This window comes from Rattus norvegicus, chromosome 11 (genome assembly GCF_021556685.1).
Source record: "Rattus norvegicus strain SHRSP/BbbUtx chromosome 11, alternate assembly SHRSP_T2T, whole genome shotgun sequence".
Lineage (NCBI taxonomy): Eukaryota > Metazoa > Chordata > Mammalia > Rodentia > Muridae > Rattus > Rattus norvegicus.
The window spans coordinates 47029300-47055603 of record NC_141544.1 but is presented as its reverse complement, the minus strand read 5'-3'; the positions used below and the strand labels follow the sequence as shown (position 1 = coordinate 47055603).

Genomic DNA, 26304 nt, shown 5'->3' with positions numbered 1-26304 from the left:
GGGGTAAATGGATGAGATCTTTCCTGTGTAGAGAAATCGAAAGGTCGCAGTCAAACTGGGTATTTATTGCTCAAGGCAGATGTCCCGGTCAGAGCCATGAGAAAAAGTTTCAATAGTGATTTTCTCTTTTTCTTTATATATTTGGGTTCAAACCGGCATCCCCTGCCTGCCAGGCAAGCACTGGGCCACTGAGTCACACCCCCGGCCCTAAATAGTGACCCTCAAAAAGAAAATGCACACACCTGTAAATAAACCGTAAATGTGAAAGAAAAGTAATGGAGTTTATTTTTAAACACTGCTGGTAAGTTTATAAAAAGAGTCTCCATTCACCTGTTACACACATGTTCGTATGAAGCTCTTGCTGTGTAGAAAACGCTTAAATGTATACACCTCTTTCCTTACATCCCTTAAGCCTGTTTTTCTTCCACAAGGTGCGGTCTGCTTCGGTTTCCGTATTGCACATGCAATTTAACTAGCTTTAGTAGTTCCTACTTGCAAGCAAATACAAGCGTAGGACACGAGCAGGTCTGTGTGGGCTGGAGGGATGTGGCCAGGGAATTACACTTGACAGAGCCATTCTCTAACATGCCTGGCTATATATGTATATATATATATATATCTCCTTTTTGCATTTAATGCCTACTTCATATTTTGAAGGTGCAACATGTGGGTGTCAACCAGTTCCTAAGGGCTCAGTTACGAGCGAGCTTGTTAATGTGCTTCTGAAGCACACCCATGTCCACTCACACAATAGTCTTGCACATTCGCCTCCTCAGCCTCGGCTTGTTGGCTTTTGTATTTTTAGAAGGATTGGATTTTAAAATGAGATGCATGAGTTCAAAGACAGCAGAAACTGTTGTCTGCTCGTGGGACTTACAAGGATAACATTTTGCGTTTACAAGTGTCCAGAAGGACTCCGAAGGGACTTTCCACCCTGTCTCAACCTGGGAACAGAGGACCACTGGGGGTGGGGGACGGGGTTGGAGCTTAAAGTGGCATCCGTCTGCCAAGCTGCATGCATTGTCTTGAATCCCCATTATTGGACCTCGGCTTGATTGGCTTCATGGTGAGGAAACCAAGAACTCTGGAAATAGCAGTTTGAGGTCACAGGTTGACATCCGGATGCTCAGCCCCATAAAAACTGGCCCTTGGTGACAAGGATGGGCGTCAGTCCCTTCTCCCCGTCCTCCTCCAACTGAGTACCAACCCTCTACACCGGCATCTACGGTAAAAATCTAAAAGACGGCTGCGGAGTTCTATTAAAATAGTTGTCTCTGTATAAATTAATTTATATCGTGCATATACAGTTCGCCCCTCCATCTGCTGGACCTTGGGGGTGAAAAAGGAACCAGAGAAGGCCTGGTCTATGGCTTCTCCCTTGTGGGCCGCCCTGCGGGACCGGCCCTGGCGGGTCACCTGCCGTTGGTGATGATGACCGAGGCGCCCAGGTAGTGTGGCCGGGGCGCGCCGGGTGCAGAGGCTGCGACCGGGCCCGGGTGTCGGGGCCGCAGCGAGCCGGCCGCCTCCGGAGCTCCGGGCGCAGCGCTCCCCAGCGGCCCGCGGCGCGCCAGCACGCGGTGGTAGTTGAGCAGCACGAAGGGCAGCTGCGCCGGCGCCTGTGGCTCGGGGGCCGGCGGCGCGCAGCACTCGGGGGTCGCTCGGGCCAGCGCCAGTCGGGCTGTGTCCCGGGACGCCTGGCGAGCTGCCTTGGCGGAGCCCAGCGTCGGCTCCTCGCGGTAGTGGCCGCAGCTCGGGAAGCTTGAGGGTGCGGGGTCCTCGCCGAACCTGCGCGCGGTGGCGGCGGGCGCTGCGGGGGACAAGCAGCAAGTGAGAGGATTGCACTGGGGAGGAAGCCACACACTCAGGAACACGCCCATCCTCTGCTCTGCACTGAGCCCCACGCACCCTCAGCCCTGCCCATCCACAGGCGCCCGTGGCCTTGCACAGAGACGCACGCGCCCTCAGTCGTTCACAGAGAGCCACACGGTCCTCCTAGTTCCTGCACCGAGCCACACGTGCAGAGCCACGTGGTCCTTCTCTACCACGTACAAAGTCACAGGATCCTCCATCATACCCAGTTACACCCGCCCTCCATGGCACACAGAGCTAGTTACTTAGTCCTCCTACATCCGTGCCACCCCTTGTGTATTCCAGGCCAGCGCAGTGCAATCATGAGACATTGTTGGAAACTTGCTGGGAGCTTTAGAGGAACAGGTGGGATTCATTCTGAGTAATACGCTTAATGCAAGAGATACAAATACTCCAGTGTGTCATCAATGTTAAAAGATGCTTTAAAGCCACAGGGAGCTAGTGGACAGCGGTGGAATAGAAGCCAAGCAGACTCTTCCTCATAGCACGGAGTCTACCCATTCTACTAATCCCTCAATACGGTGGGGGGTGACAACCGCTCTGTGCTGTTTAGTAGGTTTGTAATTCAAAGTATTAACCATGCCCATTCAAGGAACTCCGACCTTTCCCATGAGGCCATTGTTTTCTTTAATACAAAAAGACTAGTAAGTTAGTCACAAATTGCCTCAAATTAGCACCTTTAGTCCTTTTCCATGCCCCTTCTAATCAAATGTGACAGTCAGGCGGCTGGCCACCAACCATTTTTGCTTTAAAATAGTAACAAAAGTCGGATTCCATGTGTTATATCATTGGCCAGTCCTCAGATACAAAGAAATATGTCTGGCTTCCATCGATGTCTGCAAGGTCCTTCCCCTTTTCTTCCCTTGACTGAGAAGGACCCTTGCACTGATGAGTGTTGGGGACCAACCATCCCGAGGGTAGAATGATGGCTGCTGGGACAGGCTGGAGCCAAGGCAGGGTGGGCCCCAGTGGCTGGTTGGTCTCTTCTAAATTGTCTGCTTTTGAAAACAATGTTCTCCTTTTATGTCCACGAAGGCCTGATTTCTCCCATAATTGTCCCTCTGCTCAGATCTGGCCACAAAATGTAGACTGATTACAATATGGAGTCACATCCTCAGAGTTTGCACAGAAAGCAAAGCCAGAAAGGCAGAGTGTGAGAAGAGGAGAGAGGGAAAGAGATCTGATTGTGTTACGTGAGTATGTGGGGGGCCCACATTTCAGGGAGCTACTTAGTAAATGCTAATGATACTGTTTCCCCAGGCATAACATTCAAGGGTGACATACTCCCACATTAGCAGTTCCTGCAGAACTAGCTGGCACCTAGAGTGTGCTAAGTAGGTGCCCTACATAAGCTATGGTCCCATTTCACAGAGAGAAAGGCAGAAGCTTGAAGAGCCTGTGTTAATTGTCTATGCTCATGGCGTCTGTCCTCAAGGCCAGACATTTCTACATTAGTTTCCTGTAGTTTGAAAACTGGTCTAGGAAGAGAACTAAAGTCTGTTGTCCACTCTGAGGTACGGCGAAAAGGCACCTCAAGGACGCAGCTGGAATGTGGTCAAACATGGGAGCTGGTTTGGAAAATCACTTTCGCCTCCCTGCAGGGTCACGAATGTAGCCAGAACTTATATGGGGACTGGGCACTCAGCTCCCCTCTGCTGTTTATACCATCTCTTGTTCTATGTAACTTGTTCTCCCATGTAACTCACTCCCATGAAGCCGTGATTGGCAGGCAATAGGAAGCCTGGTAATCCCTACTTAGAAGCAGAAAAGGCCCGTTTGCCCAAAGTATGAGGATTCTTTTTCCATCTACCACCCACCGCTACTGAGGCTGAACCCCTGCCCTTCCCCTTGTGCAAATGGGACCCACCTTCATAGTTTGGCACAAGTCCATGCCGGGCAGCATTCACAGGAGACTCAGAAAGGTTTTTAGCTGGTGAAGGGCTGCTGGGCATGAGGGAGTTGGCATAATGCCACTGGCACTCGCTGCTGGCTGGCAGTGTGCTCAGGAAAAAGCGTGCCACCTCACACGGGGATCCTTGGGGCTGCCCGAACTTGGCGGGCAGTCCTGGCTTCTTGCTGCTGAAGACATGAGAGTCCAGGGGGAAGTGTCCGTAACGGTAGGAGAAGGGGAGGCTGTAGGGCGGCCCATATAAAAGGTCGCTGGCTTCTGAATGGAGCTGCTGTTCCGGGGGAGCCACAGCACTTGTGGGGGGACTCGGTCTCCAGTTTCCCGCCTGGCTGCACTCCAGTTTGTCCATTTGGAACGAGCTGTATTGCTGCAGGGCACGGAAGACAGATGAGAGGCCAAGGGTAAGCTACCTTCTAGTTGCACAAGACTGGAGCTTAGGGGGCCCAGCCCTATGCTGGGGCTGGCCTGACCCTAGTGGTACTGCGAGGTCCCTGAGTGGAAAGATTTTATTCTCCAAGATGACCACATACCAGATGGTTGTAGACACTTGCCTCCCCCATCCCCCAGAGCTCACTAATGACACTTTGGAAGGGAAGGTTTCATTTTGATATCACCATAAGCCAACTGAGGTAGTGTACACTCAGCCTCCGAGCTGTTTGTGGGACCTTTTCTCTCTCTGCAAGGACACTACTAAACAGGGGCTCTCAGTTCATGCCCAGGTGTCCTGCGCCCCAGACACAAGCTGTCTCGCCCCATGTGCACGTTACCTGTGAGGGATATGGGTTGGTTCTCAGCTTTGTCCTCATCTTCGTGGTTTTGGGTTTAGCTGATTTCCTAGTTTCTTGTGAGGTAGACAAGGTGGTTCTCCAGGACTCCTGGGACTTAGAGGTGGATACCTGGTCCAGAGAGAGCTGAAGTTCCTTGTATTCGACCTCCCTGAAGTGCAAAAGTGGGCAGTCACTCACTCCCAGCAGCTCTCTCATGGAGGAAGAGCAGCTGCCTTTACTGCATCCCCTGAGAAAGCTCCTCCTGCAGTCCCAGAGCGTCTCTTCTGGAAGGCCACGTGGTCCTGACAGAGGCCACCAGCAGCTCCAGGGTGGGGACCCAGAGTTCTGAGCACCGTTAGTGCTGTTTGGCAAGGATGGAGGAACGTAATAAGTTCTCTCCAAACCCCTCAGCCCACATATATGTCCTGAGGACGCTCTTGACCATGGCAAGGGGTGGGCATGCTAACAAGGCAAAGGCAAAAGGTAGCAACTCCGATGACCCTCGTGACCCCTCTGGGTTTGTGTGTCCGGGGCTCAGCTGTTCTCTGTTGAGGGGCCCAGAAGCCTGGTGGGATGCACCTGCGGGAAGCCGACTTCACCCTCACATGGCCTCTGCAGATGACTTGGCAAAGTCACATGCCCAGGCAGAGTTACTGCTAAATGCTGCCAGGCCTGGCTGGTGTAATTAAGGGACAGAGGCCTTTTCTCCTGTGTAGTCTGGCCAGATGATCCTCCTAAAACACATAGTAGCCTGGTGATCCCTCTGTGAAACAACCTGGGGTCTGAATCCTCAGTGTTCAGGATGCAAAGGAGGACCCTTCTTCAGCTGAGGCTAGGGCTGAGAGGCGGGTGTAGGTGACTGCTCCATAATAGCTTTAGTGGACACGCTGAGACATGCTCCAGGAAGGTATGCCTGTGACTTCTAGTGGACTAACACATTATCTGCATCTGAGTCCTTTGGTGGGGGAAAGTCGTGAGATCAAGGCTAGCCTGAACTAATGACAAGACTCTGTCTCAAGACACTATTTTTTTTCCAGTTAAACTCTGGAGTCTTTCAGGCACCAAATATTCAACCACTCTGGTAACAAAATATATGGGAAGACAGAGAAATGGGAGAAAGTGTCTGTCCCTAAAGGCAGAAGCACTGATGTGTGTGACTAACACAGGACATGAACCAACAACCCTCTTTGCACGCTGTCCCCTCCTGGACCCTTCTCTTGGGCTCAGTCCCAGGATCTGTTAAGCTATAATCTTGCCAGGATTCCCTGTCATCCTTGCCACCATTCCCTGGCACACATTAATGGTTGGGAGCTCCCAATCTACCAGATTATTCCAATAAAACAAAAAGGGAGGCACAGTCCAGAGAACAGGAGGAATGGGAGGGAACACTTCTTGGAGCAGTGTGAGAGGGACGGAGGAGAGGAGAAACAAATGCGCTGACTTACGTGAGAACATAATTGACACTCACGATGCAGTGAGGCCGGGAGGAACGGCTGTTGTGCACCACGGTGGCGTAGCTCTGCACCCAGACCCAGCCGCCCAGCTTTGAAAGCAGCCGGTAGTATTTGGTGGTGACCTGGCCCTTCACAAGCACTGTAAGCACAAGGTGACATGAATCCTGGGTCTCTGAACCCTGCCCTAACCCCTTACACACACAGAGCCTTCCAGGGCAAAGGAAGGACCTTTCAAACTTAATGGAGTGGGTGGGCTTTCACCATACAAACATGCACATGTGTGTACGAACACACATACATATATGAAGGAATGTCACCTACAACTTTGCACAGACCCTGGACCGGCCCCTCCCTTCCTGTTAAGGGCCCTGACTTAACAGTCACAGCTTTCATGGGAGAAAAAAAAAAAGCCCCCAGACACCACCAGTACCTGCAGAGTGGTAAGACCCGATTAGCTTTTTAGTATCCAAAATGTCCCAATTATGTTTTAATCCCCAAGACCTTTAATGGGCAGAGGGACTTAGTCATTTAAACAGAACGCTAATTTTAGTGCATCCAACCAAGTGTCAGATTGGTGCTGACATTGGCCATCTGTCGGGACGTGTGTGTTCACGGAGAACTCACTCCCTACTCAAGTGTCATTTATATTTTCTTCCCAATTACCCATTTTCCTTGGGCTGTTAATTTCCTGTGCTGCTCATGTAAGAAAGCCCTCTGCTTAGTGACATGGCTCCTGAAAATTGGGCCCATGAGCCCACCTTCTATGCATGGGCGCAAACGCTGGGCAAGAGAGCAATCCCCCAAAACCACTATGAGGCCATAAACTGTCACTCCCCACCCTGCAGCCCTCAGGTAGGCAGATGGAGGGAAGACTGGGAGGGAAGGAAACCGCCAGGAGCTGCGGGTGGCCAGTGGAGAGCAGAAAGCTGAGTGAAGGCACGCCAGCTATTACATGCACACTCGTGCACACACACACGCACACACATACACACACACACTCTATTCACACACACACTCACATACACACCCACACAGAGACACACACTCACACATAGACACACACACTCAGACATAGACACACATAAACACACTCACACATACACACACACATAGACACAGAGACACATACTCACACATAGACACACACATACACACAGAGACACACACACATACACACAGAGACACATACTCACACATAGACACACAGACACACACACTCACACATACAGACACACACAGACACACTCTAGAATATTTCTGCTCTTCAAGGCAGGGCTGGCCTGAGGCTCCTACTGGAAACCACCTCGACAGAGACCAGGGGAGAAAGCCAAAGGACCTGAGGCTGTGATGGAGCTAGCTTGTGCTAAAGGACACAGACAGACAGACACACACACACACACACAGAGAAAGCAGACAGACACATAAACAGACAAAAGAGACAGACAGACACAGAGAGAAAGCAGACAGATGCACATTCAGACGGACACACATATACGTGCACGCACACACAAACACACACTTGAATACACAGATAGGCTTTACTAAAAGCACTCAAACCTAAGAGCTGTGCTCTAAGAGCATGCATGAACCACCACAGAGGAACCACAAAAGCGAAAACTGAGTGAGCGCCCAGCTGACTCCTTGACTCAAAGGCTCTCAGAAAGAAAGGAAGCCACTTCGCGGTGCTCTTTGTGTGAGACGCCCACAATGGGCAAGTCCACAAGGCCAGAGCCCATGGGTGGCTGCCAGCTCCAAAGGAGGAAGAGCAGGAGTGATGGAGACAGAGCAGCCACTCTGGAGAAGCTGGCAGTGTTGGGGACTCACGTAAAGGTGTCAGCTGCATTGTGAACGTTCCGAAACCCACTGAAAATGGCTAAAAAGTTGGGTTTTTCTACTATGTAACTCTTATTTAAGAAAAAGGGTGGCAAGGCATACCAGCTGAGGTGGTGGAGGCCTGGGGCTGGTGGCAGAGCTCTCTAGAAAGCACGGCCACTTGGAGGGACGGAGTCTGCAGGAATTACCCATGACTTAAACAGACCACCGTGCAGGAAGACGGGCTGCAATCCTGTTTAAAGACCAAGAGCTTCTTTGGAGGGGCCTGTGTGTTCAAGGTGGGAGGTTGAGACTGTGGAGCTCCACGCAGACACTGAAATAGTTGCCCGGGGTTTGTGACCGGAGGATGCATGCAATACAGCGGAAAGAGAAGAGGCAAGACCAGAAATGAGTGTAACCCTAACTGAAGAAAATGGGCCCGTGGGTACACGCCCGCTCAAACTGCAATCTTCTACCAACCAGTCTGTGACTCAGTTTCCTCGTTGGTAGAAGGATAATCACAGTCTGTGACATACAGTTGCAAAGGCTAGACCTTTCCTGAGCAACTGTGGCCGACAGATGGGGCTCCACGCACATGCATTCTTATCTGACCTCGGCTTTTCATTTTCAAAAGTTCTAGCAAGGACAGGGTTTGAGTTTTCTAAGCAGAGTGAAAAATCAGGTGTTGTGTTTTAACAAGGGAAGGTGTTTCTGTGGGAGTTGGGAAACAGAAGCACAGCTTATTCAAGGCCCCGAGCCTTTGGAACATCTGCGGAGATGCATGCAGGAATGGACACAGCGGTATTTTTAGTGCTTCCTTGCCTCACCTACTTTCCCCATCCCCATAATGTCAGGGGATGAAATGGCGCTTTCCCACCAGGTTACTCGAAGGGCCTGTACCCACAACTGAAGTAGGGTCACAGAGGTGTAAGGATGTCTCCGCTACGGGCTGAACGGTGCCATCCTAACAGTGAGCCGAAACTCTCACCCCTGACACCACTGAACACAGCCTTTCGGAGACAGTGACTTTATAGAGGTAAGTACGGTGGCACAGGCATGGGCCCTGACCTGTTACGACAGTGTCTTTAGAGGCTAGTGGGACCATGGGAGCAGACACACAGAGGGCTGAGCACTCCAAAGCATGGGGAAGACGCTGAGGAGAGGAGGCACCGGTGCTGACTCCCTGAAGAGGACTTGTGCCTCACAGCTGTGGAGAAATGAATGCCTCTTACTAGAGCTATCTGGGCTGGGGTGGTTGGTTGTGGACGCCCCAGAAAACTCATCTGGTCCCCACAGGGATCTAAGTGTCATGAACAGCAGCAGGGGTCCTCAAGAAGGAAGCTATGTCCCTTGTGTAGGGTTCTAAGGAGCCAAACACAGCTAGGCGCTCCTGTGAAAGGAGAGGCAAAAGCCTTGGGCATGGGGCTGGAGGTCAAGAGTGGGGATGGGAAGCTCAGCGCCTTTCACTCTTCACGAAGCAGGAGTGTGAGGGCGGCTGTGAGGTCATGGCTGTTAGTCCGGTCCAGGAGAGGCCGTACTTCTGTGTACAGGAGACTGTGAAACAGCTGAACAGCAGCCGAGGAGAGGAGGAGTCTGAGGAGGGACTGAGAATGGGCCCCGGGGCTCTGGGCCTGGCTGGTGGCTGCTTCCAGATGCAGGCACCTGCTCTACTGCAGGAGATCTCGCTTAAGCAAAGCACACTCTGACCAGACATGGAATGAGTCAGGGGATTAATGTCACTCACACGCGGCTCTTAGCTGAGAATGACAGGAACTGCCTGCAGAAATGCTGGCCACTTTTTCTTCTTCTACCCCAGTGATGCAGAGGCTCCCACTGGCTCCCAGAGCACTCCAGGGCTGAAGGCCAGCTGGGACAGCAGCAGCCAGTGAAGTCCCTATACTTTCCTTTTTGAGACAAGGTCTCATGTATCCCAAGCTCTTGGTGTAGACGAGGATGCCGTGATGGGAGTCACAGGCCTTTAATCCCAGCATCAGAGACGGGGCCTAGCAGATTTCTGAGTTCACGGAGTAAGTTCCAGGACAGCCAAGCTACACGGTAATCCTCTCTTTCTTTCTCTCTGTCTGTCTGTCTGTCTGTCTCTCTGTCTGTCTGTCTATCTGTCTCTGTCTCACACACACACAGAGAGAGAAGAAAGGAAGAAAGAAAGAAAGAAAAAAGAGAAGAAAAGAATAGAACAATGTCTTGAACTTCTGATCTTACTGGGATTGGAACCCAGGACCTGTGATTCTGTGTTGCCTGCAGACAACTGCTGTCAGAGTTCCCTCCAGTCATGGTCAATATGTGGAAATAGGAAACTTCCCATGAGACCCTGGCTTTCACACACACACACACACACACACACACACACACACACACACACATACATGCACACACACATATACATGCACACACACACAAGCATTATACCTTCACATATGTACATAAACATGTACATAAAACACAACACAAAACACAGACACACATGCATATACACACACATACACACATACTGTTTCTAACTCCTCATCTCTGTGTAACAAGGGGCCAGGAGTCTGTGTGGTCATGGCAGGTCTCCCTGTGAACTTACCATAGAGCAGCCCAAATGATATTCTATTCACCATACCCTGGTCACACTGCATGGCCAAGAGGACAGTGCAGCCCCTGGATCTGCCAGCCACCTCCAAGGACACCAGCAGATGCCCTCTAGCATCTTTAGCTGACCCAGAACAAAAATACCCACCCAGGACGTGACCCAGGCCACACCTGGAAGCCCCCAGCATGGCCAGGCATCTGCGTTCTGTGAGTACCCAAGACTTTCTGTGGGCCTGAGGGGACTGGAGCGCAGAAGGACAAGATATTCATTCTACCTAAATTAGTCTCTGTATTCCTAAAGAAAAGTGCCAGTTCTTTACATACCCTCTCCAAGCCCTGAGGTACCCAAACTGCCTCCATGGGCAAATCAAATCCTGTCCTCTATGCTAAAACAGAAGACGTCTCCAGCATCCCAGTGGGGCAAGACTCAACTGCTGAATTTTGCTGGGGGTTGGTCACAGGCAAGTGCATTGCCCCTCTCTGAACTTTAGTATCCTTAAAACGAAGATCTCTCTCACTGGTTGGTATTCTATTTAGTCCTCCTCCTCTTCTTCCTCTTCCTTCTCTTCCTCTTCTTCCTCTTCCACTTCCTCCTCCTCCTCCTCCTTTCTTCTTTCTATGTATATGAGTACACTGTCGCTGTCTTCAGACATACCAGAAGAGGGCATCGAATCCCATTACAGATGGTTGTGAGCCACCATGTGGTTGCTGGGAATTGAACTCAGGACCTCTGGGAGAGCAGTGAGTGTTCTTAACCACTGAGCCATCTCTCCAGCTCCTCTACCTAATTTCTTAATCCAGTGCCTGGCCTTATATACGCATTAAAGTTCCCACCCTGTTCTTGTACTAATACAGCTGATATTCATAACTGGAGTTCAGATCCCATAGATTACTGGACCTCCAAGTTCAGAGTCTAGAACCCAGGGCCACTGGGCATCATCACTAAGGCCATGACTGTAAGTGAGAAAGGCAGTAGGGGCTATCCTTAGCAAGGGGCAAAAGGAATTACACTGGACTTTATGATTCACATATATGCCAGCCCCGGGCAAAAGGTATGTCCCTTCCCTGTCCCTAGTGCCCCCACCCTGACCAGCTGCCCCTGGCCTGGTGGCTTGATACTCACAGAGGTGGTGTGCATAGCGGAGGTGGAAGGTGTCACAGCCGTGCACATGATGGTAGAGTGTTTTTTCAATCAGGTCCTGTGGCTCATAGCCGGTAAGCTCTGTCACCCTGCGGAAGGATGGTTGTTTCCATGAGTCAAAGCTGCTCTTAGGCAATGTCCTTTAAACCAGTATTTACTTTGCCAACTAATCAAGTGCAAAGAGGCTCGGGTCGGGGTGGGAGGAGTTGGGGGGGTGTTGCTGGTGTTGGAACGATCTTTTTACAGGAAGAAACTCTTTGAATCCTAGCTCCGGGTAGGCTGTAGAACTTTGAGTAACAATATTTCAAAACCACGGGCTAGGAACATGTTTGGGCTGGTGTAGCAATAGAACTTTCTTAGAACCCTGCCTATCTGTAGGCGCTGAGGGAAAAGCCATTGACATTAAGTCATGTGGTAGGGAAGAGCCGCTCTGTGGGCCTGTGAGGACCGTCCTTCTTGCCACTTTGTTCTGTGTGTGGCCTACTGCATACAATCCCCCATTTCTGTCCTCCAGTGCTGGGATTGTAGGCTGCACCAAGTGCGTGCGTGGCTTTTGTACCTGGCTTCTTGGGGTCTGAACTCAGGTTAATGGTAATGGTCACACAGTGGACACTTTGCCCACTGAACCATCATCTCCCCAGCTCCTTCCCTTGTTTAATCCTAATGAAATATGCATCCCATAATATCTACTCTTTTACCATGGGATGTGCATGGTCTGGTAAATTAACTATGTGCACTCGTTAACTACACTCACGCTGTATGTACCATGATCAGCTTCCCATACCTTCTGGTTATGCCAAACAGAAACTCCTCACTTTCAAACACCACCACCAGGCCTCCCGTTACAGCCCTTGTCTTCCACTGAGCTTCCTGTCTCCCAGAACTGTATGTTCAAAGTTAGAATGCTACTGTGTGCGGCCCTCTGGCTTACGCCTTCCTTCATACAGGAGGGCATGTTGAAGGTCCATTACCATCGGCAGTAGGTGGCAGAGCACTCCTTTCTGTGACTGAACACTACCCTCTCTTGGAGATACCACGCTTGGACTTTGGTTTATTCCCGTCTGCTGGTGGGTACTGAAGCTGTTTCCGCTTCTTGGCTCTAGGTTGGCTGTTTTAACTCACTGTTCCTACGTTGAGTACTGTCAGTCATGGTGGTTGGTATGCCAGTCTTACAGGCGGGTGGTTTTACTAATGAGAATCATGGGATAACCGTCTAAGCCTGATATCCACGAAGGATTATCCACAGACCCCCCAGAACACAGTGCAATGGCCACAAATGTTCTGGCTGGGAAGGGAAGCGCTCACTCTCCTCAGGAGTGGAAGGCCTTCCCAGTGTGCCCGTGACATGATCCCTCTGCTCTCAACAAGTCCCAGACGTATTAATTTCTCACGTCAGCGCTTTGAAGAGAAATGGCTGTCAGCAACTAAGCTCTCATCAGTACTACCACATTGGGCTGCCCCTTCCACGGGTGAAATTGTGTGTGGCGGGGCGGTATGGCTTCATAGACTTGGCACAACCAAGCTGGGAACTGTGTCCTTAGAAGAGGTAGGTGGCCCTGAGCATGTTGGTGACAGATATTTAAGAGCAGATGAAAGAGAAGAAAGGATTCTGAAAGCAGCGGGGAGGGAGTCGGTTCAGGAGATGGCGGAGGGGCGGGGGCGGTAATGAAGAAGGCTGGCATTGAGGGCCCTGCTTGCCAGTTGTGAAACGCTAGCCACAGACAGAACGGGGAAACGTGACCCCATTTTCATTCTTTAATCTGCTCAGACCTGGATCACACATCTCTCAGAGCCTCAGATTTCCTTGCGATGGCTCCCCAGTTGCACGTATATTTCCACTGACGTTCCTCTAAGAAGGGGAGGGAACAACGTTCCAGGTGAGCATGTGGGGGCTGTCGGTGACTCCTGCTCTGTTTGCTCAGGACTCTAGAGATTTCTCCAAGGGGTCACCTAAAACTGCAAGGGGTCGAGTCTAACTGGGTGAGAGGAAGGGTAAAATATACCTGGCTGACTCTAAAAGCAGCCCAGGTCTCTGGAGCATGAATGAAAGGGTTCTCCAGCCCCTGGGCCATTGGGCTAAATCAGCCAGAGCACAAATGTGTGTGAAAGAATCAGAACCATGTGCACCATGTTCTCACCAAACTAATCAGCAACATTAAAAATTAAGGGCTTGGCGGGGTGCCCTCCTGGGTTTCTGCAAACCTCCAGTGTCTGTAAACCTGTCAAAGGGATGTACCACACCCCAAACATCGCTGGCCTCACCCAACCTTAGCCAAAGCATCAGCTACAGTTTCAAAGCGAATACCACAAACCCCTGAGGATCCAAACATCAGGTTAAGCTGAGTTCAGTTGTGCTGGGATTATACTGGGTGAGTGGCCAACAGCTGCCCCCTCCCCAAGACCCTTGCTCCTGTGACTTGGGGGACCTCAGGCCAACACCTTCTCTACTGTTGATCTGGGGTTGTCCCTCCAGAGCTGGCTCTAGCTCAGTGGGCTTTAAGAACATGTTGCTGCAACTATAGACAGAAGCACAAGCGACAGTGAGGGGTCCCAACCCCTTAAGTGTCTCTTACACAGGCAGCCTGGCTTCTGAGCTAGCCTACACCCTTCCTTGAAAAGACCTCCCTACTTCAAAGTGCTGTGAGCTAGGCAACCGGAAAAGACTTCCAGTTGTTCCTCCTGGGACCTAGTATCCTCTTTCCTCTTTGAGAGAATTCGGCAAAGAATTCTCTTTGGGTTTTCTTGAACTGTCTGAAAAATACAGGCAGGCTGTGCTAGCTGGCTTTATGTCAACTTGACACAAGCTAGAGTCATCAGAGAGGAGAAAACCTTAACTGAGGAAAAAAAAATGCCCTCATAAGATCCATCTGTAAAGCATTTTCTTAATTAGTGATTGATGAGGGAGGACCCAGCCCACTGTGGGCGGTGCCATCCCTAGGCTGGTGGTCTTGGGTTCTGTAAGAAGCAGGCTGAGAAAGCCAAGGGAAGCAGGCCAGTAAGCAGCCTTCCTCTACAGCTTCTGCATCAGCTCCTGCCTCCAGGTTTCTGTCCTGTGTGAGTTCCTGTCCCGACTTCCTCCGATGATGGACTACTATCTGGAAGTGTAAGCCCAATAAACCCTTTCCTTCCCAGTTTGCTCTTTGGTCATGGTGTTTCATCACAGCCATAGTGACCCTAACTAGGACAGAGGCCATGAGAGGAAGAAACAGCTGTTTCTTCTGCACTTCTTCAGTCATGACCTTGGACGGCCCGCATAGGGCCTACTTCCAGAAGGGCCCTCATCACCATTCCTCCCAGGCTCTGATGCAGCCTGTGCCACCCCCTCCCCCCCCCCACCAACTGCAGTCCTTGCTTCTGCAGGAAACAAGAAGAACTTGCCACCATCCTGCCATCCCGGAGGGTGCTGGCCAATGATCCTATTTCATTTTTGCCTGGAACTTTAGGGTGACCCTGTAATGCTATCTTTCTCACTTCTCAGTCCTTTGAACAGCTTTGAGGAACATGAGACTCAATCCTGACTGACCGCACATCTCACCCGACCCTGGGCCAGATGGATTTGTCTCTTTTCAATAAAGAACCAATAATACGTGGGTGGAATGGTCAGTGCTATGGGATATTTTAATCCTGTAGTTTACTTTTCTTTATAAGTTGTTTGTTTCGTTTGACTTGCTTTATTTGAATCAGTCTTGCTCTGTAGCCCAAGCTGTCTTTGAATCTGCTTCAGGTTGCCCGGAACTCATAGTAATCCTCCTGCCTCGGCCTCACAAGTAGTGTAATTATGGATGTGAATCTTTACACTATTTTTCATTAACTTGAAAACCATAAAACAGGCTGAAGAGATGGCTCGGTAGTTAAGAGCACTGACTCTCCTCCAGAGACTCTCCTCTGCTCCTCCAGAGGTCCTGAGTTCAAGTCCCAGTGACCACATGGTGGCTCACAACCATCTGTAATGGGATCTGATGCCCTCTTCTGGTGTGCCTGAGGATAGCTACAGTGTACTTACAATAATAGAATGAATGAATGAATGAATGAATGAATGAATGAATAAAATCATAGAACCAAAATAAATAAATAAATAAATCAGTAGCCCAGAACAGTGGCCCATGCCTGTAGTCGTACCTTCTCGTAAGGTTGAGGCAGGAGGATTGCTTGAGTCCTAGAGTTCTGGAAGGACCTTGGCCTGTGCAGCCAAGGAACCCATGAGCCAAGTGGCAACACGGCCTTGTGAGCATATGAGGCTTTGAGATCTCAGCTGCTTCCCATCTGCTGGCTACTTTCAGGATACGCGTGGTGGGCACAACTGACAGATTTTACCCAAGGGCAATGGAAGAGGGCCACACCAGGTGAGGCCTCAAGGTCTGTGGAGACTGGATCATTCCAGAATGTGGAGCATACCAGTATCAAAGCACCTCAGATGTCCCATAAAAATATAGCTACTGGCTATCAAATAATAACTTTGAGGCCAGTTGTTGTGGCACATGCCTTTAATCCCAGTACTCAAGAGACAGAGACAGGTGGATCTCTGTGAGTTCAAAGCCAGTCTGGTCTACAGAGCAAGTTCCAGGACAACTGTGGCAACAACAACAAAAAGTCAAAACCAAAAAACCATTTAACGCTGGAGGCCTGAAGCTCTCTGGGTAAGATCAGAGGCTGCTCCAGCAAAGCCTCCTGAAACAAAAGCCTCATTTTCCTCCACCTAGGCACTGACCAGATGTCCACACAATACGGTCACGTCTCCCCACATGCAAGGGGAAAGGTCTGCTTCCACCATTGACTTACAGGGTAGGAGCTTTGCACGCTGTTCAGAATGGAATACCATTTATTTCAAAGTCCTACCAGTGAGGTGGAGAGAGGAGTGAGAACGCAAGTGACGGCTTTCAGAGAAGACAAAAGAAGACCAAAGTGTGAAGTGCATGCCTGTCCTGGCACTCCAGAGGAACAGGCAGAGGATTGAGGTTATCCTCAGGTAAATGGTGAATTTGAGGCCAGCCTGGGCTACATGAGACCTTGTCTCAAAAGGAAGGGAAAGGAGAAGGAGAGGAGGAGGAGGGGAGGAGGAGGGGAAGAGGAGGGGAGGAAAAGGAAGAGAGGGAGGGCCCTCTTACATCATTACATAAATGCTCATCTTGAGCTTATGGTTCAGACATTAGGCCGTTAATTAAAACAAGTCTGTTGTGAATTCTTTCCCTTCGTGACTAACCTCCTTGCTAGTCTGAACGCTTAGTAGGTCTTTTCTCTTGTTTCAGTTTACCTCAGTAATGTAGCTCTCAAGGACCAGCGTTCCCAGCACCGGGGCCTTCTGGGGAATCACAGCAATGGTGACAGCAAGGGGGATACTCACCTGGAATCCAGGAAGATGAGCTTCAGGTCGAGGCTGGCTCTGAACATGAACATATTGTTGTGGAGTTTGATCTCCGTGATGGCGCTGGGTGGCAGCGACTGGCCCACGGCCACCAGCCCCACAATCTGGTAACAGGAGTCATACAGGGACATGTCCAGCATGTACTGCCTGATCTTTAAGTAGCCACTGCAGTGAATGACCTGGGAAGGAGGGCACAGGCTCAGTGGGCACACTGCTCTGCTTGAGTCTTTTCGGCTTTGTTTGTCTGTCCATCTGTTTTTAAAGGGCTAGAACATTCTTCCACCAAGTTTTGGCTGAATTGTATAGTCAACCAATTCTGCATCAGGTGGTGGTGGCACAGGCCTTTAATCCCAGCACTGGGAGGCAGAGCCAGGTGGATCCCCGAGTTCAAGGCAGACCTGGTCTACAGAGTGAGTTCCAGGATAGCCAAGGCTGTTAAAGAGAGAAACCCTGTCTAGACAAAACAAAAACAAAAACCCACCACCAACAACAACTGTTTCTTATGAAATCAGGTGCACAGGAGTCAAGATGCTGTCCCGCACTCACTCAGGCATGGTTGGCTGCTACGGGCCCACTAAGGCATGATGAACTTGGACAGAAACTCCTGGCCAAGTTTGACTAAAGAACACAACAGAGACACACTAAGGAACTCTCTTTGTGTATCTCTCTCTGTATCTCTGTCTCTTTGTGTTTCTCTGTGTCTCTGTCTCTATCTCTCTGTGTCTCTGTCTCTGTCTCTCTGTGTCTCTGTCTCTTTTTGTTTCTGTCTCTATATCTTTGTGTTTCTGTCTCTCTGAGTCCCTGTCTGTCTGTCTTTCTCTGTCTCTGTCTCTCTCTCTATCTACTCCCCCATGCCAGGTCTCACGTAGCCTAAGCTATCTTAAACTCATAGCACAGTAGAGTATAACCTTGAGTTTACCCTTCTGCGTACACCCCCTGGTGGCGTTACAGGGGTTTACCACCACTCCCAGTTTATGCAGTGATGGAAACCGAACCTCGGGCTTCCGTGTGCTGCCCAAGCACAAGCTCTCTACTGCTGAGCTACATCCACAGCTCACCAAATTCTCTTCTCAAAACTTCTTTCAACAGGATTCATAATTTTACAGTGTTTAGAGCTGGAAGAAATCTTGAAGTCCTTCCAGTCTAGCCTGTTCTCCCACCTTCCTGAAGGAACAACCAAGGACAAGACAAGCAGGTGTTGTACACATTTACAATTGGACTAGTGGCACAAACCAGTAAAGTAAGGGGCCTCCTGAGGGACATGTTGTTGGGTGCAGGCCAACTCTGGCTCAAGGAGGCTTCCTGACTGTGGGGGTGGAGGGTTGGGGGAGCATGGGGGTTGAAGGGGTGGGAGGGTGGGGAGGGGGTAGATAAGGTGTATCCCTCAAGCTGTAGAAGCACTGAACTGTGGGAGAGCTGAGTCTTAGAGTGTTAGCCTGCTAGGCCGAAGCTCTAGGTTTAACTCCAGTTGTACAAAAAGTAACCATGTAAAACAAAAGAGTGGGGTTAGGGTCAAGCCCAAAGTAAGAGATCACCAGCTGAAAAAGTGGGCAGCTGGGCTGGAGAGACGGCTCAGCATTTGAGAGCACTGACGGCTCTACCAGAGGTCCTGAGTTCAATTCCCAGCAACGACACGGTGCCTCACAACCATCTGTAACAAGATCCGATGCCCCCTTCTGGTGTGTCTGAAGATAGCAAAGTGTACTTGCAGACATAAAACAAATCTTTTTTAAAAAGAAAGGCAGGCCTCTGAAGAGAGGCAGGAGGACACTGGGCTGGGAAGGGTGTTCCCAAAAGAGAAAGACAATGGCCTCATGTACCTCAAACCCACCTCCACCCCAGAGAAAAACAGCACAAGAGACTCCTGCAGGGATCCCTGGCAGATCGTCCCCCCTACCTTCCTACCTGCAAATTCCTGTCTCTAACACTGAGGTGTGTACTGTTGCCAATTCCTGTCTCCAACACTGATTGCCAGCTGGTCCTGTAGTCGATCTGTCCTAGCTTGCTAATTAACCTCTCAGCAAGTGACGGTATCTAGCAGGGAAGTCCAACCATGGGGGCTAGGCTAAGATGTCTCAGCTGTGCCACTCAGCTTGGCAAGCTGTCTCTTCTCCCTTTACCTCCCATTCACTCCCTTCAGAAGGCCAGGGTGGCCAGATGGAGGCAGCCACAGAGAAGGCATTGCTGGCACGTGGGAGGGCCTCAGTGGTTATGGTGAAACACCGTCTTACATACCAGACTCACTTGAGCATTCCGGTAGTTAGAGCAACATCTCTGTGGAGCAACTGCTCTCTGATGCTCTGAGAGCCTCCCCAGGATGCTCAACAAACAGGGGCGGCAGCCGGTCCAGTGGAGCTGGTCCTTGACATGCAAAGTGGAACTAGCAGACCCGGGGACAAAAATCTATGCTAAGCCCTGGCAATCCGGTCTTATATGATGAAATCCAACCAGCCGGGAACATCTGTGTACAGTGCCAGGTCTTTGGGCTCATAATCCACCCTGAGCCTTGCTCAAGACTTCTGTCCTGGTGAGGTGACACAGCGGATTCCCCATCCTCTCTCCTGCCTCAAATGTGAAGCGGAACGTAAGACTCACAGAGAAGACCCCTGCCAGCCTCTCCTGTTCCCACAGTGGCCCCGTGTACCTTGTATCCACTGCACGTCAGGCCTGCATTTCTTTTTGCCAAGACGCACTTCATTCGGAGAAAGAAAGACCGCTCTATCTCGTACTCTGAAAGCAGAAGTGCTGTTAGACAGGACCTGCCCTGCTTGTGTCCCCAACAACCTCCAACCTGGCACCCGCAGACAAAGCAGCCAGAGTCAGACCCTCACCCAGAGAGTCCTGCCAAGGACCAAAGTCTAAGTGGGGAAGGTGAGACCGTGATCATCCCTGTACAATTTCCAAGAAGTAAAGCATCCTGAACCATGACCATAGCAAGAACCTGGAAACCTGGGTCAGCCTGACAGAACAGCACCTTCCTTTCCACAGGCCACAGAGGAACTGGGTGCCGAGGTGGCTCTCGAAAAGGCCCGGAAGCATCTAAGTTCCTTTAAGGCAGCAGATACCAAATGCCAGGCATTACTCAGCCCCTGTCCCTGGCAGAGGGAGACAGACACATTTGCCTCTTGGCAGCTACATGGTGGGCTGTGAAACACCATAGCTCAGTAAGATGACTGTCACTTTGGAACACCCTTTCCCAAGTCTTGTCTCCAGGGCTCAGCCTTTACCTGTGGAGCCATCTACTGACTGGCCTTTTCCTTCCTTCCTTTTCCACCCTCACAAAGGGAAGTTTTGGCCGCACAGTTAATTGTAGCCGCAGGTAAGAAGGAGACCCATCTTTAGTCTGCAAGCCTCACAGGACTGCCAGGGCAAGTTGAAAGGCTGGGACCTCTAGGATACACTCTGTCTTCTTAGGACTCATTATGACTGTAATTTAAGAAGGTGCGTGAGTGATGCCCAGGGTTTTTTTTAAACCAATCTGTGCCACGGCACACAACCTAAAAGTCCCTGCTCGGAATACTTCCACATGCAAAAAATAGATTACAAAAAGAAACCGGCTCTGTGGGTAAAGAATCGCCCAGAAAGTTTGAAGTATCTACTGCATACATGCCTTTTTAAGTATCTGTAACATCTGTGGCAACAAAGCCAAGGTTCTAATGATCCTTGGTTGAAAGCCTCCAGTCTTGTGCAAATGAAATGCAAAATTACACAGATACAATTTCCCCGTATCTAACATTCCCCAGCCCCTGGTTCTGTCCTCAGAAGAAGCAGGCGGGCCTCGGCTCACAAGAGTCTGTGCTGGCATTTTGAACCAGGAGCATGTGAGGGGAACAGCGCATGACCCAGTGCTGAACAGCTTGTGGCACATAGTAGGGACTCCATACTGTCCCCTGAAAACACAGAGGCAGGTGGGGGACGAAGAATGAGCCCTCAGCCCGTAAGTGCAAAGCCCTGGGCTTAATCCACGCCAGTGCAAGCCAGCAGCCCGGAGGACAGGTGTAGCTGCTGTTAATCAGACCCAAACTCAGCCCACAGTAGGTGTAGGAAGCAGAAGCAGACCCTCTCTTTGGAGTAAGCATGACCTTGCTTCATTCTGGTTTTCTGTGCTGCAGAGGACCAACCTTGGAGCAGGTGATGGTGGAGCGGTGGGTGGGCCGTCAGTACTGCTGTCATCTCGTCGTGGTCAGAAGGATGGATGTATTCGTAAATACTGTTGCCTGTGAGCTCCACCTGCCAGGGGACAGAAAGATCGGACAAGTCACATGTCTCTCCAGAGTGGGTGCAAGGGGAGAGACCACAGAGCAGGTGTGTCATGGGCTCATATCGTGCGGGGACATCCTTGCAGCTCACACCTTGGCCAAATGCAAGGAGAGAACTGCTCTTGTCAGAGCTCTGTACTGTGTCCCTGATCCTGACCCTGGAAAAAGCCAAGAGCACAGGCCTGGGCTTCCAGAGGGTCCTAAGTAGAAGAGGTACACAGGACAGTAGACAAACTAAAGGGTGGAGGTGGCATCCACGGCTAGAGGCTTGGACACTGTCCTTCAGACAGGAAACACAGGGGCTGGGGATTTAGCTCAGTGGTAGATCGCTTACCTAGGAAGCACAAGGCCCTGGGTTTGGTCCCCAGCTCTGGAAAAAAAGAACCAAAAAAAAAAAAAAAAAAAAAAAAACCACACAGACAGGAAACACCTCAAGACACTAAAGCTGCCTCTGTCCCACCGTCACTTACATGCCATGTAAGGGGAATGGCCAGCTGGCCCTGTGTCTTCTGCACCCCTTGGAGAGCCATGTCCACTCAGAGGCTGACCAGCTGAGAACCATAGAGGAAGACCCCTGTGCCACTCAGACAAAGGCCCTTCTGTGCCAGCACTGAACCATGCCCCAGCCCAGCCAGAACTCCCTGGTGTTGCCAGGAATATGTCTCTGACCTTCTTGGTCCAAGCTGACTATGCTTACTCTGCGGACACACCCAGGGTAAGGCCTGCGTCCCTCTGCTTGACCTGTGACCTGAAGAGGGGTGGGACTTAGGCAACAAGAAGCAGCAGTTGCCTGCACACCCCACAGGGAACTCCACAGCAGGCCCTAGGCAACAGCCACGCTGGGCAGGGCCCTGGAGTAAACTCCTATGCAGTAGTGGTGGGTCTTATTTTCAGAACTATAATCCAAAGAATTGAGTCAGCATACTTAGTATTACTAAGGGGCCCAAGAATGGTGGTATTAATTTCATCAGAGTCAGTGGCCCTCAAAGCCCAGTCAGTGTAGGAAGAAACTCAGGGCACTCACCAAGTGCCCTGGGATGGCAAGACTTTAGGTGAATCTGAAGACCTCTCTCTCAGCCCAGGCAGAGAGTAACTCAGACAACAGAGAGACTGTGTGGCTGATGTTGTCCCTGGCTCCAGATGCTGTAGTGGTCCTGGGGATACACCTGGAGCTGAGGACTGTGGGTCCAGAGGTCTGACCTTGTTACCTCAGGAAGCAACCCTAGTGACAGGCTTTCCCTGGACATGTTAGCATCCAACCTCAAGGCCAACTTGAAGCAAAAGAGAGGCAACTCTGCTTCCCCATTCTCCTTAGTCAGCTCTTCCAGTTCGTCAGGACACCAGGCTTACTTTTCCTTTTGACACAAACCACGTTGCTAAGTCTTACCTCATAGACAACATCCATCATTCTATTTTCTTCGTCATCCTTAGAATCTTTCCTTTCAATATTATACAAACAGCATAGGGGGGTGTTCCCAAGCAGTGAACTCCTCCCTGCCACTTACTTAACCCTCACACTCGAAACCTGAGACCTCACAACCATTCCCAGAGCAGACCTGCCTCTGTGAAAATACAGAGCCTGAATCAAAATCATGTTTAAGTTACGTTTGATTCTCGGTTACGTGTGTGTGTGTGCGTGCGTGCGTGTGTGTGTGTGTGTGTGTGTGTGTGTGTGCGTGCCTGTGTGTGTGTGTGTGTGTGTGTGTGTTGTGTGTGTGTGTATTTTGGGCCTGTGCTGGGGAAAGGCACATACATGTGGAGGCCAGAGGATAACTCCCCCGACCCGTGATTTAATTATTAATTACTAATTATAAATAATCCTTATTTTATTAAAAAATAAGGAATAAAAATTAATCATTTTTCTTGCATAACATTCTTGTTAATTCCTAAAACATTTGAATAACCTGCTGCCTTGAAGCCAGCTGTTTGAGACAGGAGCATTGCCTTTCTCTGAAGGTGTGTGTGGTGGGGGGGAGGTTCAGTATAGAGCTGATAGAAAGGTCCAAGCCAAGGGTTAAAACACTAACTCCTTCTTGGTTTTGATTCCTTCCCTCCACCAACTCCCAACCATTCACACACACACACACACACACACACACACACACACACACACACACACACACACCCCTACCTGTCCACCACCCCCATCCACCTGCCTCCCTCCACTTCTACCCCCTAATTCCAATGGCTTGTTTTAAAAACAAACCAGAGGTGGAATGGATTTTCATATTGTCCAATTATTCTCCCTCCCTTGCTTTTTTCCCCTGAAGGAAGTGAGCATTTAATCTTGGTTGAAGTTCTGTTTGGAGAAAAACAGTACTCAAGTGACGTCTCTGTAGACAAGCATCTCCAGAGACTTTGCCGAAGACCCAACCTGCCCTTTAACTAAACTGCTTCCTCTGGTTTCAAAGCTTCTGTTCTCCTGACGGGTGGGAGTACAGGCAATCCAAGATTTGTGGATGAAGGACTGGGTGTTTTGAGCTCTGGGGTCCATTATAAAATGAATGGGATTGTCTAGGAACCCCAATAACCTTTAAACAACGGAAATGTCTTCATAGAGGAAAAAATATGGAGTAATATATAACAGTGCAGACCTTAACTCGAAATTATGGTTGACGGGGCGCTTCCTGTGTATAGATGTGTGTCCCTGCTTTAAAATGCTGAAAGACGTGCAGCTGTCTTACCCCACTCCCCAAAATATATGCAGCTCTAAAGATATGTATTTGTCTCAACAGGACTCTCCACGTCTCATATCTCAGCCTTATTAAGACAGGACTTCAGTGAGCTGTTTCACTGTCTGTAAAACCCTGATGACCACAAAAGCCATGGTGTTCTGCTGCTCCCACTAAGAGCTTGCTAATGCTTTGCTGAGTAGTCTCTTCCTGCCCAGAAAGCCGACATGGTAAACTTGAGGATAAAGGCTCTGTGTGGAAAGGCAGAGTCACTCAGCCGCTGAGAAATGCGCTCGGCACTGCCTGGGCATTTTGCTGAGTGTAGCATTTTAAATTAAGATAGTTTGGGATTCAGGGTTTGAGCTATGTAAACAAACACAAGTCATTGCCTTTTATTCCTGAAGTGAAAGGAATTCTGTCTCGTGCCCCTGAGCAGCATGGCTGCTCCTTTTATCAGCCAGTCTCTGGCATCCTTCTCAAACATTCCGTTTTTCTTTATGTGTCCCATAAACAGCTACTTCACATATGTGTACATGTCTTTGAAAATGAGTATTGGTTACCTAGACATTATAGAGCATAACTTTGTTAGATTTAAACCATATGGATACTTAAAATGTCTACATGACTCTATTTTTCCTTCATTGTCATTTTTAAACCAGAATTTGACAGCAGTGATCACATTTATTTGCTAATCGGGAAGCAAAATAAAAGAATAAATTCATCCCGGAGAAATAAACTTCTTACTCCAACATTTACTTTTAAAAATGTAATAATGGTCTTTAAATGGAGTTGTATGTACTACACATGAAGAATTATTTTTACCTCAAATAGATCATTCCGATGGGACAATCCTTTCTGTGAACTTTCACACAACCATGGCTCACAGCAGCATGTGCTCCCTGTGGCCCGCTGAGTGTAACCTGGACTCCACAGGCGTCATCTGCTGATGACATCACTGAGTGTAACCTGCAGCTACAGCAGCAGCCTTACTATGTCTCTAATGTTGCTGACTGGGGCTCACAGCCTCAAGTAGGAATCAGGAAGAAACCAGTTGTTGGACACAGTTAGTTCAGCTTCACTCTATTTAATCTGTCTTCAGGGGATGCAGAATCAAAAGGTACCTCCTCCAGCCTTCTTGCAACATAGTAGCATGTGGTCCCTCTCCCCTTTCAGAAGTGATGCTACCAAGTTTTATTTCTGGGCCTGATCAAAAGGAAACGTGATACACAGCTCATGAGGTTGTTTAGCTTTTCCTCAGCGGAGTTAATCAGGAGCAGGGCTCAGATTTGTCACCTAGCCCATGCTTTGGTCGTTCTTAATTAGAGTGTTCATAGTCAATCCATCCTATTTCCCACATGGAAAGAGAAAAATGACCACAAGGCACTGCCTGGTGGACCAAGACACCTACAGGAAGCAGTACTGGACCTAAATTGAGCCATCACACTCCAAATGACCTGCCAGTCCCAGGAGGTACCCACCAAAGGGTCTAGCCTGGGTTCAGATGACACTGATAAATTCAATCCCTGCCTTGAGAGAGGGTGGAGGCCTTACATTATTATTTTAATATGGTTCCGGGACATGAAGTGCCTGTCTAATCAGACAACGAAAACTGGAAAACTGATTGGTTTTGACTGCTAGGAAGCTCAGATCTAAGTTTAATATTCAATAATAGTGACTCTATTACTTTAAAAGTTTGCTATTGGTCAGCCTACAAGTGCATGAATGTTTTGGTATACTTATGATGTTGTTACAGTGATTTTGCAGTGGTTTTGCAATGAAAGTGAAAAATCACCTGATCAAGGTCATTTGACCACAGCTCAAGTCAAGAGTCGTGATAAACCAGTCTGCGTATGCTAAAGGGTCCTGACTGTTACAGAATACAGCCTCCTCTGTCCCTCTCTCTCTCTCTCCCTCTCTCCCTCTCTCCCTCTCTCCCTCTCTCCCTCTCTCCTTCTCTCCCTCTGTCCATCCTCCCTCTCTCTGTCCCCCTCCCTCTTTTCCTCCCCTCCCCTTTTCTTTCCTGTTTTGGGGATTAGTACCTCTGAGCTCTGCTCCCAGCCCTATAGAATAGTAAATCTCATGCTGTCAACAGTATTTCCAGTCTTACAAGTGTGTCAATCCTACGAGTCAAGTAGGTACAAGAGTTAAGCCTTAGTAACTTGTATTCAGAAGCTGATCATATTTTAAGAAAGAAGAGAGGAGGAAGAAAAGGGGGGAGAAGAGTGGATGAAGACAGAGAGGGAGGGAGGAAGAGAGGAGGGAAGGAGGAAGGGAGGGATGGAAGGTGCAACGGAGGAGGAGAAATTAGGGAAGGAGAAAACCTTATTTTTTAACTACAGGAAGAAGCCTGAAGTTCAGAGTCCTCGGGCACCTCTCAAAGACCATTCTCTGTATTTATCACTAATTCTAGTATCTTCCACCTACACTGACAGCTCATAATCTGGAGAAACATTTAGTTCCCACCTAC

At 49.6% G+C, this 26304-nt stretch overlaps 1 protein-coding gene and 1 long non-coding RNA gene across 2 annotated transcripts in view; one reads left to right on the top strand and one right to left on the bottom strand.

Annotated features, from left to right (window-relative positions):
* Nucleotides 1-260: 260 nt before the first annotated feature.
* Sim2 (SIM bHLH transcription factor 2) overlaps nucleotides 261-26304 on the bottom strand; it is a 39425-nt gene continuing 13381 nt past the window's right edge. The window contains 8 exon segments of the mRNA NM_001107108.3: nucleotides 261-1807; nucleotides 3737-4145; nucleotides 4546-4714; nucleotides 5991-6138; nucleotides 11527-11633; nucleotides 16886-17085; nucleotides 19551-19636; nucleotides 21028-21136. Of these exon segments, the coding sequence (NP_001100578.1) occupies nucleotides 1413-1807; nucleotides 3737-4145; nucleotides 4546-4714; nucleotides 5991-6138; nucleotides 11527-11633; nucleotides 16886-17085; nucleotides 19551-19636; nucleotides 21028-21136 (1623 nt within the window). The 3' untranslated portion in view covers nucleotides 261-1412.
* LOC148002547 (uncharacterized) lies at nucleotides 15496-24588 on the top strand. Its single transcript, XR_015633342.1, has 4 exons — nucleotides 15496-16510; nucleotides 16791-18101; nucleotides 21019-21211; nucleotides 23901-24588. It is a non-coding gene; the product is annotated as an uncharacterized LOC148002547 (long non-coding RNA).